The sequence below is a fragment of the Apaloderma vittatum genome, unplaced genomic scaffold (genome assembly GCF_000703405.1).
Source record: "Apaloderma vittatum isolate BGI_N311 unplaced genomic scaffold, ASM70340v1 scaffold5471, whole genome shotgun sequence".
In the NCBI taxonomy this organism is placed as follows: domain Eukaryota; kingdom Metazoa; phylum Chordata; class Aves; order Trogoniformes; family Trogonidae; genus Apaloderma; species Apaloderma vittatum.
The window spans coordinates 2,022-18,041 of record NW_009698382.1 but is presented as its reverse complement, the minus strand read 5'-3'; the positions used below and the strand labels follow the sequence as shown (position 1 = coordinate 18,041).

The 16,020-nt window shown below is 36.7% G+C and overlaps 1 protein-coding gene across 1 annotated transcript in view; it reads right to left on the bottom strand.

The window, feature by feature from the left end:
• Nucleotides 1-13,668, bottom strand: part of ERO1LB (ERO1-like beta (S. cerevisiae)) — a gene marked incomplete at its 5' end in the record, with an annotated part of 24,124 nt that extends 10,456 nt beyond the window's left edge. The window contains 5 exons of the mRNA XM_009877982.1: nucleotides 1,253-1,326; nucleotides 3,270-3,352; nucleotides 8,034-8,075; nucleotides 8,469-8,552; nucleotides 13,549-13,668. Coding sequence (XP_009876284.1) covers nucleotides 1,253-1,326; nucleotides 3,270-3,352; nucleotides 8,034-8,075; nucleotides 8,469-8,552; nucleotides 13,549-13,668 — 403 coding nt within the window. The remainder of the gene's footprint in view (nucleotides 1-1,252; nucleotides 1,327-3,269; nucleotides 3,353-8,033; nucleotides 8,076-8,468; nucleotides 8,553-13,548) is intronic.
• Nucleotides 13,669-16,020: the final 2,352 nt, after the last annotated feature.

Below are 16,020 nucleotides of genomic sequence, written 5' to 3'. Positions count from 1 at the left end.
GAAGAGCGGAGATGAAGAGAACAAGCCTTTCTACCTCCTCCCAGTCACTCCGTCTCTCACCTCTCCCTGCTCCAGCTCACAAGGTCACCTGACAAGCCAGTTCATCACAACAATCTAGGAGACGGGAGGGAGATGTCAACTTACTTTCCTGCTACTCGAGTAAGCTGAATCAGCCTACCACACAGAAAGATGCACGCCAGAGCCCATGCAAACACAGCATGGGAAGAACACAGCTGGGGGCAAGTACACTCTCCTTCAGCAAGGCATGAAGGAAGGACAGATTGAGGTTGAATCAGGAACTACTTAAGGATTACTTCTAAAATAAATGCTTCTAAACTACATCTTTCCCAAGTGAGTTCTCTTGAAAATATCAAGTAGGCAGCTTGATGATAGTAGAGACAACAGCTGTTTATTGCACATCACAGTTCAGATCTAGAGTAACGCTCAAAAATTATTTATTATGGAAACAGGTTACATCCAAAATTTTCACAGGTGAGATGCAGCAGACATGCTCCAAGAGAACCGCAGTTGCTCAGCTGCTACTTTCTCAGGTGCCACCAAACATTAGGCTCAAGACAGATTAAAACATCTTGCCGTCATGCCCTAAGCCTTTCTGGGATACAAAGCTTTCGAAGGTATTTATTAAAAAGGCCTTTAGTAGTCATTCCTGAACTTGGCAATTCTGAAAAACACCCCTTTAAGCTTTGAATGTTACATGCAAATAGAAAGACTCACACAGGTGGAGCAGAGGCAAAACACAATCTAGTACTCTAGTTCTTAGAAATAAGGGTGAATTTAGGGCAGAGATCATTTGGAAACATAGCAAGGCTGGAAAAAGAACAAACTTAGTCCAAGCATAGACAGTAGAATAGCAACAAAAATAAGATAGTATTAAGAAACTGGATCAGCTGCAAGTAACTTGTCTTACATTTGTGCTAGATGCAGCCCTTCTGTGAGAAGCTTTTAAAAACCTATATACTAACCTATTCCCATTTACCTTCTTTTTTACTTCCATGAAAATCTCCTGTTCGCTGTACTAACAGGAAGCAACAGTGAATGTGCATTGTGTAGACTACCATATAACCCTTGCAAAAAACTGTATTCTTGGCATGTAAGACATATCTGTCATATCTCCATTTAGAACAAAACTAAAACTTTTTTTAAATTGTTATTTGCAGAGAAACTATCATCTTTTGTGTTTTTAAAAGACAGCAAATAAAACAAACACTCTGAAAAAGCTTAAACATTTTACCATCGAGTTCACAAAAATGATCCTGTGAATCATCGTATCTTGCCCAGTCAATGAAAGCCTCCTTACTTTGGTTACTGAAGGGAAAAAAATACATTTGATTTTAAACTTTTAAATAAACAGCATGAATAAGAGCTACTGAAAGAAACACAATCCACATAAAGTAGTTAACCTGGAATTCAGAATTACTGTATCTGAAACTTGAGAATATACGGAGTTACTGCTTGTTAGCTGCACAGAGATTCAAGCAGACATCACCTGAGATACTTCAAAATATCTTCTTAATGTTAGCAAGAAAAATTTCACCATCATTATTTGAAAAAACTGTGCAGCAGCAGTAACTTCTTTCAGTAAAAGCCTGGCAAAATACTTTCACAGCATACATTTTTAACACTCTTCAAAGTACTACTTCAGCAGCTGTCACTTTGCAGGGCAGGAAGAAATCATTGTATCTTCATAACCTGTACTTTCAAGGAGATCCATAATAGTTAGCCTTGCTTTTCAGCTGGAGACTGGATGTCTAAAAGCTCCTTCAAAGCTAAATTACTCTACGTGTATGATTTGGCTTAAGCCTTTTAAAGAATAATGGTATTCCACTCACCCTAGCACTTCCAAAGGTGCATTGTACCAGAGAGACAGGGACTTTGAAGTTCTCACGCTATGAAACACAAACAGTGCCAGAAGCTGAAAAGCTTTCTTCCACGCGTATGTGCAGCACAGGACTACTGATGCCACACTAATGACAGCAAAAAGTAAGCAAAGTTACGACTGAGAACTCCGCTCCAGGATGCAGCAAAGCACCTTGAAATAATGAAAACAACCTATTCTGTTTGATCAGATTAGTACTTGCTCAACTCTACAAACAGAGGCAATTCTGTAACAACATATATTTCTAACCTTCTGCCAAATCACAAGAGGAGACTTTATACCTGGCATTAGGCAAGGAACTTCTCCAGTGACTACTAGGCAGGCAAGATAGTCACAAGAAATACAGCTGATGACGGAAAATAATCCAAACCAATGAAGGTTATTCCTTGCTAGGTAGAGGACACATAGGTTTGCCTACAAAGCACAAACTCTTCCTGCACTTGCAGGATTCATCACTCACCCTCTCTGAACTTCAACCATCTATACTACTCTCACCTTTAGCTCTCCACATGTGTACTCAATCTCATATTCTGCTGTCCTAAAGGAGTGGGCAATAGCTTCTTATTTCCTCTGAAAAACCCTGGATGAGGGCTCTGCCTAGTTTGGTTTAAAACACCACACACCAGGGAGAAGCAGTTGCTTTTTCATGACAGTCCTATTTTGTCAGATGACAGGAAAGAGTTTGAAGATCTCTGTCATGTAGAACAGCTGAAATATGTAGCTAAAAACACCACACCTCCCCACCAACAGTGAAGAATTGATTTTTCTATTTCTGCTTTTTAAAGGTAGGGAATCTAGTAGAATGTAAGTTTTTCGAAGTGCTGTTCCACACATTTTCCTACCTGGGAAACAACACCGCCATCCTGCAGAATTCCCACCATCCAACCTCGAGTGTGCCATGCAATAAGCAAGATCAGGGAATTGATCCAAGCTAAAAATAACTTTGCCAACAACAAAAGTAACTCACAAGCTCCCCGATCTGGTTCACTGAATGATCACAAACAGGCACATCAGTGCAACAGAGGGACAGAGCAGGACAGAATCCCTTAATCCAGCACAGTCATGAGAACCAAAGACTGATAACAGCAAAAAGTAGGGAAAAAGTGGCTTTATTTGCAAGTTTCCTCTGAATCTGGATGCTGTAAGATACCTCTTTCAAATAATATCAAAGTATACCTTTTTTTTAAAAAAAGGAGAAAATCTACTTATCACTTAACAACATTCAGATGTTCTTGCACCATTTCACATTTACCTTCTAATGGGCTATGGAAAGAATGAAGAACAAAAACCAGCACATTGCAAAAACAAGACAGACAAAATGAAATGCTCCTTTCTTACTATTTTTGTACTATTGTTGTAAATCACAGCATACCTTAAGGTACTGTTAACTGCTCCCAGTTTGTTAGCTTGCTCACAGTCTTCCAATTCTTTGGAATTATTTGCTGCTTTTGAATACTGTAAGAAAGTTCACATTTAAGAATACAAATGCATTACATACAATTCTCTGAAAACAAGTGCTGTGAAAGATATTTCTAGGTTTACCAGTGAATTGGCTAGTATCAGGGAAAACATTTAGATTTTTGAAGCAGTAAGTAATTCTGGAACATTTCTTATTTCTGGGGTTTTTTTCCCATTTAATTTCATCAGGCCAATTTTGCTTTGTGGATTTAACTCTCACAGAAAATACAGCTAAATGTGTCCAAATTTGCCTTTTTTGTTGTTGTTGTTTAAATTAAATGGAACTCTTAAGTGTTTCAGCTACTTAATTACATGCTTGTAAAAGGACCCTGGAAGACAAGCAATGTCACATCTATAAATGTATCTTGAATTTTGCAAGTGTAATCACACCCCAAGTTTCACTGGTAATTTCAGTAGTAAAATGTAGTTGTTTTGGCCACCTCCCCACCTCTCATTTCATTTGATCCTATTCATTAGCATGCTTTAGATGTGCACAGGTCTGGAAGAGAGGTCTTTCAAGCTGAATTCAAATTTTGATTACTTTAAAGCCAGAATTGAAATATTTAAGCTCAACTCCGATTCTACAGTATTTTTTTGAAAAAGTAACTCACTACAATAGACTATTAGAATATTTCATAGGAAAACATTTGAAGAACTAAAATCCACTATTCTGTAGTAATATGGTTATGTCAGCAGGTAATTTGTTAAGTGTGTAAGCTTAAAGCTCAAAAAATTCTTCTAATAATTTTGAAAAATAATAGAGAATATCAGCACTCTTTTAAAAGATGACAAATAATGGAATGTACATTTTATGCGTGTGTTTTCTTTTGCAGACTGAGCCTTAGGTTTACACAGATTTCTACCTTATCACAGTCCTTAAGAAATACATAACATTATTTAATGCTAAGTAACTAATAGCCTATATAAAGTTAAACTGCTGGCACACATATACTGACAAGAAGGATCACTATATAAAATCAGCTTCAAAAAAACCCATTAGCTAAAACCTTTGGTCAACCCTTCAGAAACAGCAAACAACGATAATTTGATAAATTTTAAAAGAAATAGAATAGTTCATTTCTAAGGACAGACTTGTGGTCAAGATGCCAGAGGCAAAGGATTACCACAATGCATATCATAATACTTCTCAAAAAATAAAGGATTTAATTAAAAGCTTTCAAATCTGTAAGCAAGATGACTTCCTTTAAAAATGCCTTTGTCAGAACCAATACAAGGGAAAAAAGCAGAATCTACTGAAGACCAAAGAAGTGAAGGCGATTAAAAAACCCTAAAAATTTAAACCTTGTTAGGAGCCTCGCGCATTACAAATATATACACTAAAAGGAATCTCAACATTCTTGGATTTGCCAGATGTGGGTGCTCACTCTTTAGCATCACACAGATGTTAAATGGAAGAATCTGAACAAGGAATGGATCTTGCCTAGAATGAACCAGATATTGTTGATGAAACACCATATAAAGATGCTGAAATAAACATTCTGCATGTCTCGAGATACAAACCAATCCCTATCCTGAAGGGAAAAATATTACTGCCAAGAATATAATCCCAAATGTAAGGTTTCAAACAGAATGAACATTCAAGTCTCAAAACATGTTTCCAGGCTTCACTATTCTCCAGTGTTTCATAGCAACAGCTACTGGATCAGTGCTCTGTCACCACTGACTAGATGTGGACAAAGTATCTGTTCCTGCCAAAGCAGGATCTCCTAAGAGCAGTTTCTACAAGAAAACAGAAGAGAGGTGGGCAGAAAGTAAAATATTAAGTTCAACACTGTAACCTGCAGTTACTGCATCCTGTCTTTCGCTTCAAAAACTACTACAGCAGCTGTCATGACAGTTCTTTAACATCTAGTCCACCCCAAAATACATTCACTACTCAAATGAAACAAGACTACGGAAACTACTTTGTGCCTCTGCAGCAACAATTCAAAAAGCTTATGTTGGTGCCAAGAATTAAGAAGAGATCCGCTATTGCTAACCGCACTTCAGTGGGGAAGCTGTGCAAGTGCAGCCCTGGTCTTTTGTGGCTAGATGAGCTTTCAAAAAAAGCTGTTCTCTGTATGGTTCTGCAAACAAACAAAATCTGCCACAGAGGTTTGTAAGTTTACGAGTTCATTCACGTTAGGAGAGAAGAGCAAACCGTAACTGCACAGAAGCCACGCACTTCGACCACAGAAAACTTTTTCATAGGATTCCACTCTGAGCATATCTACTCAAGAGATGATAGCTCTCATTAGTAAAAAGACGCCTCTGGTTGTTTTCACCTTTTCAAGGCAGAGATTATCTGGATGAAAGAGAGAAACTGGATATGTATGCTCCCAGACAAAAAAAAAAAACAACACTTTTTTTTTTTAAACAATACTTTAAGGACAGTCCACAAGATGCAAGACCTTCCCAAATGGACCAGGCATAGGCTAATAGCACAGTACTTGCATAGTCCTTGAAACAAAACATTCATACCGAGTCTGACATTTCCTTAAAAGGGATAATAAATGAGATTGTCGATTTTCAATTTGCTCCAAGAAGGAGCTTTAACTGAATCATAAGAAGTAAGAAAATGGTGTAGGCAAGATTTATGTTAGTCCTGATGACAATTTTCCTGCAGAAATATTTTGCTTTCTGACAAACAGCAGATATTAGTGCCTTCATTCTACTACAGATAAAGGTACAGAATTGCCCAACTTTGCATACTGCAGCTAGTTGCAAGAACCTACAAGGCAATTCAAAGGAAACAACTACAGCAAGTAAACCAGCAAATGATAGATTCCCAAAGAAGCTATCCCAATTTCTTTACTGTGGTGAAAGCGAAAGGCGGTGGATTTTTCACTTCCAAAGTTCACTTCAATATGCTCACGTGAAGTATCTTAAGAACATCAAACTCTTTGGTTACTAATTAACATCTTACTTAACGGTTCTCAAAATTAATCAATCAGGAAGCTCAAATGCCTACTAGAAGAATTCATTCTAAAACAGTCTTTAAAATCTTGAAACCTCTCTTTAGGACGCATTGCGGCATTCCAGGAGTCAGTTTCTCCACAATCAAGCTTGGAAAAGTCAATGAAAAAGACGACTGGCATCAGAACATCCAGCTAAAACTCAAGATCTTCTGCCCAGAGATAGTGTCAAAGTTTTCCCAGAATAACTACTGCTGCTTGTGCTGAAATGGTGAATGACTAACATTTAAGTTGTGTCAGCGAGAAAGATGTTTCTCCTCTCATCACCAGAAACCTTTGAATGAAGAGGCACGCTTTACTTCAGAGTGAGCTTAACAATGTATGTATAAATAGGAGATGAGACTTCCTCTGGAGCTAAAGCTTGGACAAACTTGCCTGCGCTATTCTTGACACCAGGACACATAAGTCAGTTTGGGATGAAGTATTCCTCTCAGCTACATTTGGTAATCTTTTGTGGCATAAAGTCTAAAACTAATGCCAATGTCAGTTATGGTACAGTGAACTATGCTCATATGAGGCAAGCAGAAACTACGGCTGCCCAGCGAGGTGAGGAAAGTACTGGGGAGGATGCAGATAGGGTTGTTAAGCAAGAGTAAGTATAAGTCTACAACACAGCCAAGGCATTCAACATGAAGCTCTCTCAGTTGGGCACCATTATGCCATCAACTACTAAAATCCTTACTCTTGGGCACTGCGTTTGGGATTTGGGGGCGAGAGAGGGTTTTGTCTTTCTGCTCTGCCCTTTTTTCCTAGGCATATACACCTTTGTACTTTTTAAGCTTTGCTAAAATCACTTGGTGATCTAGAAAGCATGGCTTGGGAGAGAAGTAACCAAAAGCCAACAGCACAGACTGACAACTTAAGCTCGCACCGACCACTTTAGCCTAAATTGTCCTTAGACTAATACCAAAATCATATTCAGATTAACGACCTATTCAAGATTAGACAAAATGACATGAAATTGTGGAGAAGTGGGTGTTGGTCTCTTCTCACAAGTTACAACTGATAGGACAAAAGGAAATGGGCTCAAGTTAAGTCAGGAGAGGTTTAGGTTAGACGTTACGAAAAAAACTATACTGCAAGGATTATCAAAGATTGGAACAGGCTGCCCGGGGAAGTGGTTCAATCACCATCCTTGGATGTGTTTAAACCCATCTAGATATGGTGCTCAGGGACATGGTTGAGAAGTGGGCCTGGTTGAGTTAGATAATGGTTGGACTTGATGATCTTGAAGGTCTTTTCCAAGCAAAACAACTCTATGATTCTACACGTAATCATTCAGGCTCTTTTAATATTAGAGGTTCTAGTTATATATGATTCTCACAGAAGACTGCACTGCTACTGCATCTGTGCATTTTAGTCTATAGCTTTATAGAAGGTGGGCTGTACTCAGAAATGAACAAAGAATTTTGCATCGGGCATTCTGTGGCCACATACTGCTGTCCCTGGTCATTCACTGATTCCATCTGCACCAGCTCTCAAGCTACGATGGACTCAGAATGACACGACAGTACCAGCTATATCAGAAACACTATCAAACATCAAAATAAAAATGCAAAGCCACATACAGGAACTTATCAGTTATGTTAATTTCATTACTATTCCAAGACTACAAGTTCATAATAAGAAGTCACACAGCTACTGTAATTCTAAGATTAAAAAAAAGATATCAGAAAGAATTTGGAAAATAATTGACTGCTTACTTTATTAGAGCTCCCAGCCTTAATTCCAACAGGTATTTTGCTCTAAAAACAAACAAAAAAAAAATCAGTTTTTGCACTGTTCATTGAAATTATTATGCTTGATTAAAATCCACAAATTAAATCTCATTCCTACAGAGGTCAAAGCAAACTTGGTTTTAGATAATTAACTTGCTCCTTTACCTTCTCAGCATGGTATATCCAAAACAATGCTAGATCTTAGAAAATACTTACTCTTAAAGTAAGTAAAGTATTTGTTTTACTGGTAAAATGACTAAGACCTTAAAACACTTTGGTTGTATTTTGGCTTTTGAAATGGAAAATAATTTTATCATGCCTTTTTCATTCAAGTTTAAGTTCTCATTAGTATATATTGTTAGTAATAGTGTTAGTTACCACAAAAAACCATCCTTTTGGTTTATATTATTTGATCCATACCTCAGGACAAGGCTCTACGTGACAATCTTTGATAGAGCAATGGCCATCATCAGCCCAAAATGGGCACGGTCTCTTCAGGTTGACCTAAACGTACAAAATCAAAAGTTTACAAACAACACTTAGGTAAAGCAAATTTAAAAAAATGAGTTCTCAGTATCAGCAAATCCTTTCAAATTAAAGGAGAGGATACAAGGAAAAAGGGCTATATTTAAGTTTGGGGGGATTCGTGGGGCTTTGTTTGTTGGTTTCTTTTAACTAATTTCTCAGAGTATATAGCGTGAAGCTTGCTGCAAGGAATTGTTAGTGGTAACAGTCATCAGTGGACACAAACACATAGTATACTAAAGGACAAATTAAATCTCTCACCAGTAATATAACTTCAAAGCAGTAAATAAGCTACCAAAAAAAAAAGGCAAATCAGACATATGCAGCTCTAAAATGCCTGTACTTACAATCAGTTGTACTTGTACTATACTTTATCAAGATAATACATCTGATGGAGTACAGACTAGTGCACAAATTTACCAATTCAAATAAGTGCTTGGATGATTTCAGATTTGAAGCAATAAAACCAGGCAATCATTACTACACATCACAGCTTGTCAAGTAAGAATGTGTATCATAATGGTCTCAAATTGAAGAGCTGATACAGTACAAATAGAAATAATGAAGAGAAATCACTTCAGAAACATTACCTGCAAATCCTATGATGATTAGTGCTCCTATTCTTCATCAAATGGCACAATAATAGCAAGCCCTACCACATATATTAGTATCTACTACATGGCAAGAGATTCAAATGCTTTACTATGCTTCACTTGGATTGTCAATGAGAAAGTCAGTGAAAAAAAAACTAAATCCTTTCTTTCTTTTACATTAGCCTTATACATAACAAACTTTAGCGATAATAAACACTTTGACCTCACCACTCTTAACCTGAAAACTACAGAATAAAGGTTTTCTGGCATAATCAACTAGAAACACTGTAGAAATACACTATCTTTGAAATCAAATGTCATAAAATACAAAGCATTTGTCTTCAGTAGCATCCATTTTCTTAGTAGCAATCACTTTCCATATAAAAAGTCAAGCTTTAAAACTTTCAAAGTAAAAAAAAAATCCCACACAACCCAAAAATTACTTCTATTATTTTACTGTTTTCCTTTAGCACAACTTGTATTAGTTTTGTTCAGCTGATAAATAATATTCATATAGAATTCAACTGAAGTCACTACTCATATCCAACAAACTACATGTTGACTGATTTGATGCATCACTTCTTACTTGAAACTGTTGCAGATACTGAATTTGATTCTGCAGTCAGACAATCAAGAGATCTATAAAAAGCAATGCAGAATTAAGCCTTATACCCCATGGATGGCATCAGGCCCTAGAGCAGTTTGTACAAACATTTAAAAATTATATACGTGCTTATAAAAATTATTTAAATCTACAAATCTGAAATCAGAAAACTAATCTTAAACTAGCTTATGCTAAAAAATACATACAAGCTGTACATACAGTACATTAATAGTCACAACACTGTAAAGAACAGCATTCTTGCTATACCTCACAGGTTAAAAGATTGCAAGTAAAACATGTTTTCCCCCTTGATAGAGGAACATTCTTCTAATTCATGTAATTTATATCTTATACTTTCACTTCACATAAGGCGAATCACAGTCAGGAAACAAAGCTTAAACATTTAGTCCAGCAGTGCCAGAACAGCCGCGTAAACAAAGAATTGGCTGATGATGGCTCTGATGAACTTGGAGTCTACCACATGTGGTACCTGAAGGGTTCTTGATAAAAGAAACACACTAGTCAATCCTTTCATTTGGAAAAAAACCTGAAATTACTGAGCCATCTCAAAAAATTATCTGATTAAAAAAAAAACACATCAACTTTATGCTTTGAACATACTTAACTGGCAGAGTACATTTACACACTGGATCAGTGATTTGCTTATTCAGCCTTTTTTCTTGGCGAATACAGTAATAGAAGCCCAATGGATACATTCACTGAATTGTCAGACCAGACCCTCATAATTAAACTCATTTTTCCTCCAGCACTATACATATTTACTAAGCATAAGGAAAAATAGTGATCTAGTTGATCTGATGTATACCTCTGATACAAAGCAGGCACAATATGAAAAATCTGAGATAAATTATAGTCAAATTTTACTCTCTATTATTAATTGTTCTCTTAATTTTGTCAGCTTAGAAAAAGCAAAACTATGTATCGTTTAATGTTTAAAGGATAAATTGTTCTGTGGCACTATGTACACAAATTAAAGCAAAAGAAAAAGAATTCCCTCACCAAATATTCTGTCAATACCACAAAAGATCCCCAGAGAGCAAAACTTAATGTTTGACCTGCTCAACTGCCCTTTAGTGTACTAAATTCCTGTACCAAACCTTTCTGTAGTTCTTTCTGTACTTTCAAAACACGTATACAAAGTTATCTGCCATATGACATCTGAAGGAAAGACTGTTTTCCAGGTTTCCACTTTGATGTACTTGTTCAGCACGACTGGGAATTACAAATTCAGCTTTAAAATGTTAAAGAGATTCCTCAGTCAAAAAAAACCAACAAGACATTAAGCAGATGGCATAACTTCTAACTTAGGAGTGATGACAACTATCTTCTAGATTTTAGGTCACTACCCCCCTGCCATTTCCTCTAGTCAATCCATAAACCTTCACAATAAGACCTGCCCCTCCCATCAATTTCTAGGAAAAAAAAATTAAAAAGACCAGCTAACATAGTTAAACTGCAATCTTCTTCAAAGTAAAATCTAACAATAAAAAACACTAACACACTTAGGAAGACACAAGTAACTAGGCAGTCACTGTTCTTACACAGAGGAACATTGTAAATAAAAGAATATTGCTGTTTAAACTGCAGATTAATTCCAAAAAAACAGCTGCAAATCAAGATATACTAGTCCCAGAATGATTCGAGTGCACTAAAAATCAGCACGCGCACACACACACTTTCGAGACAAACCGCAGTTGCATAGCCCTTGTACTTTAATCAATATCAATCATGCACTGAACAATCATACAAAGAACGCTCTTCTACTTTCTTCAGGGTCTGAAGTATTAGATTTCATTATTGTCGTTTATAGTATTATTCAATACGGGTCACAGATTAAAAGTTAGATTCCTTATCATGAGGCTTCCATAGTTTATGTGGGTTATTTCTGTATAGAACTATACAGAGAGTCTCTCTCTCATTGAGAAGTGTGCCACAAACAATCTAGGAACCACCTAGCACAATTTGAGCGAGACTTGAAAAAGAAAGCTTTCCTCACCCTTTAAATTAAAACTAGCTAGTCCCTTCAGTATTATACATTAAAGCCTGAGTTTTTATGGCTATTGAACTGACAACACAATTGGAATACTGTGACCGTAGTTACAAATGTTCATGATCCAAATTCCTATTACAAATTAAATTACTTCAGAGTAGGAGTGTTTTCACTCCCAGAACAAGCACACTCCCCGTGTACTTATTCAGTATTTAGCTATGCTGTAGCTGACCTAGATGATCATTGACTACGCTCACAGTTTCCACATCCATCTATGTGCTTAATAGCACTTCCATGATTCTGTGCAAGAACATCAAAAAAACCTGTTGCTATTCAAAGGGAAAAGGGTAAAAAACGTTATTTCTTATTCAGTTTGTTTGCTCAACACAAATTCTTCCCTGCCACAACTGGACGTACTAACATGTAGTGATGGGTGGATTGCACGCTGGCCCTTGTAAATGCCCATATATTAGCAAGATCTGTATGAAACATGAGGAAGGATTGCAACACACCATGAAAGTGTGACCTGCAGAACTGCTCCTGAAGTGAAGATTAGCTCTAAATTTGTATGCCGAAATTACTGTTCTATAAAGCCTTGTATGCTTGTTACGCTTCCTCTTCAAATAGTTTGGTTTATATTTTTTTGCTCTCTCCGGAGAGTCTAATTATCACTACTATGTGATATATTACCACTGAAGTTGCACCTATCTTGTTTCTCCTGAAAAGCACTGTATCATGTAGCAGGAGGAGATTCGGGATGAAGTTACACATTCATGCTTGCTCAGATTAGACAGGGAAGATTCTGGTGCTTTTTTCTCCTTCCTCACATTCATAACCCCCTCTTACCCAAGTTTAACATATACCTGATTCCAGACCAGCTACACAACTTGCTACATCGTGGGGAAAACAAAACAAAACCAAACAAAAACCCCCAAAACAAATTAAAAAAATTCACAACATTCCAAAACCAAAAAAAACCACCTCAACCCCACCAACCAAACTCAAACATCCAAACTAAAAATCTACTAGGTTAAAGACATACATTGGCCTAATGCACAGTCAGACCAAGCCCAAGAGCTAAACGTAGGGAGGGGTCAGGACAGCCCACCCTAAAGGAGTGCAACCTCCTTTTCCCAGTGGCAGGCAACCACCTGATGAGCCCAGTCAAAATGAAGTTGCATTTGCAAGTTAAGCATATCTGAAAACAGAAGCATCGGATTTCTCAGTCTTATTTTGCTCATCACATTCTAATACAGAGAAAAAAAATGCTTAAATTAATTACAGTTATATTACATGCTCCTTGAAAATTGAATGTTTTTAGCTATTTTTCAAAGGAATAAAGTTCTCTATACAGCAAAGACTAAAACCAGAACTAAAGAAAGCAACTTACAAGGAAAAAAAATCATTGCGATATTTCCACTTCAAATTAAACACATTTCTTAGACAAGTACTGCATGCTGTCAGAAAGTTGCTAATATACAGTCCTCTTCTAGGTGCAGCAGTACAAAGATACTACTTTCAAAACTGCCACTTACTAGTTGAATGAAAGCAGTCATGATTTACTGTCACTGACTCCAAGATTAACACAGCAAATATGGCTTGTTACCAACATAACTGTCAGGGACTAAAAATCTGCTACAACCAAATTAAAGAGCTGTGGGCTTCTAAAAGACAACTTAATATAGACGAGTTGATTTGATATGTAATCTTCTCTACAGTTTCTATACTTTATTTAAACTATTCAGGAAAATACCATGCAACTTGTACCTTGTAATATCTGAAGTAATCACGTTCTTGCAGTTTCTGTATTTTGGGGAAGATCTTGAAAGTATTGAAGTCATCGATGCTTTCTATGTCACATAAACAATCATCTAGGACTCCTGTGAGCTATTAAAAATACATAAAAACTTAATCAGGAAATGTAATATTAACTACAGAAACATCCTCTAAAGAGAAACAAGTGGCAGTCGAAAGAAATACTTCAGGTTCACAGCACCGTGAAATGCAGTTCCACAGCAAATAATTTATTTTTCAATATTAAAATACTCTACAACTTACCTTGCACACTAAGAATTAGAAAATAGCAGACCTAAGCACTTCTTTTGAGCTTAAGTCCACCTCCAAACGCAATGCTGAATCAATGTTAGCCTGAATAACACTCAGCCCTGAAATTTGTTGACAGATTCAGTATATAGCACTTTCTGCAGAATAAGCAGCAAGATTTTCCAAACCACAAGCACATCAGAGCTGTATACCATGTATTCTCCTACCAAGTGCTTGTTAGCTGAACTGCCTGAAGAAACCCACAATCACGCACTGTCATCTTATTTTTATAATTCTTCTCAAAGTGTAAGAACACTTCAGTTAGTTTCTTTAGAAGCACGGGAGAAAGGGGGATACTTTTGTGCCCGAGGAACTAGTACCTTAACAGTTAAATTCTACAAAAAAATACTAGGAAAAACAGGTGCAGACACCTATATTGCAAGGTTGTAAAATCTATTGTGAAACTTAGTCTGAACTTTCTAGGTGTCACCTGTGCCCTTGTGCCAGGACAGCAAGCTGGTTCAGGGTGCTGCACTAGCTTAACTCCACCTCTAGGAAAAGAATCACAGAATTAGCGAAGGGCAGAAACATGGCAGGTGGGATTCTATGAACATTTCTACAACAAATGTAATTAAATCTAAACTAACTACTTGTAAGCAAAGCTTCTTAAACAACTACAAATGTGTTTGAAAAGTCTTTCACACCTAAGTTTGAAGGCTTTAGACCACATGTAAGGAAATGGAACCAAACACTGCTGTTAACTACTACTACTCTTGAGCCAGACAGGAAATACAGCGACATACATGATGGCCCAGAAAGCATAGAAAACAGGAAACCCCACACATCTTATATCCTGCATGGGCTTAGAAGAAGTATCAAAAGGTTATGTGAGAAAGGAGACAAAAAATATTCTGTAGCTTTCTTTTTTTCTGCACAGATTTCACATAGATGAGATTATGAAATCATCTAATCTGTTTTATGCATGATAAATCACTCCACTACTTTACAGAACAGATACCCTTATATAACCAAGCTTGATGTAAGAGAGTCACTAGAAATCAAACTGAGGCCTTCTGTTCTTTCATAAAGTGTAAAGGACACCAGATTTCCCACAACCTCCTGTGAGAATAAAGAGGTGAGGGTATGGCAATAAAGCATTTAAGTAGAAAATTCACCTTGTGGAGATCCTACTTTTCCTGAGGCACTAAACAGGCTGTCACAATTCTGCAAAGTAGATATGGCAATGAAGTAAAACTCAATTAAGGTAAGTTTACCCAAAGTCTTCCATGCTGTTACACTCGCCTTGTTAATGTTATCTAACTCCAAACCTGGGCGGACAGCTATGAAAGAGCCTATGTGCAATTACAAGTTTTTCACAAAGAAAGCTTACATCCCACATGACTGCCAACTTCAGAGTCAGGAGACAAAACTTGTTATTACCGATACTTGCAGAAATATGCTTTTTCACCTATAATGATTTCAAGAAATTTTCAGGTTTTTAGTATCAGTCACACAAAGGGAGAAATTAATTTTTCTGCCTTTACAGGTAACACCATACCACAAAACAAAGAGCGGAATATTTTATTATAATATAAAAAGATAACTGAATATTTTGCTCAAATATTATTAAACAGGATAAACGTTATGTGAAGAGAAATAATTTAGCAGTAGGAAAGATCCGAGAAATTTTCTTTGTACACATAAGGTAAAGAGTAGGAAACTATTTTGATGACCACCTCACGATGCTATCCACTGCTTACAAAAATATTTTTACCATCTATGCAAAACTGAAAATGCTTTTTCAGGGGAAAACGTTCCAAATAAACATACAATAGTTACACTCAATGTCAATTCCCCATGGAAAAATAAAAAGCTGCAGTCTTTTTATTCAACTAAGATGGCAAACTAATAGAGGTCATATCTTTGCCTGACGTCTCTGATAAAATCTCAATTCTAAGAACATCTTTCAAAACGCAGTACTTTCTATGAAGTTTCAGAAATAAACCCTCCCCATAAGGTCTTTAGAACCAGTCTAAAAAGTTATTAAGAGAAAAATTAATTCATAGTAACAAGAACAAGCAAATGAAATTCTCCATGTCTTTCTCACAGCTTTTTCAAAGCTGAACAGTTAGCTCCCTGTATACATAAAATAGCAAAATCAATGTTTGCTTGGAAGGCATGCTCTAAAATTAAACT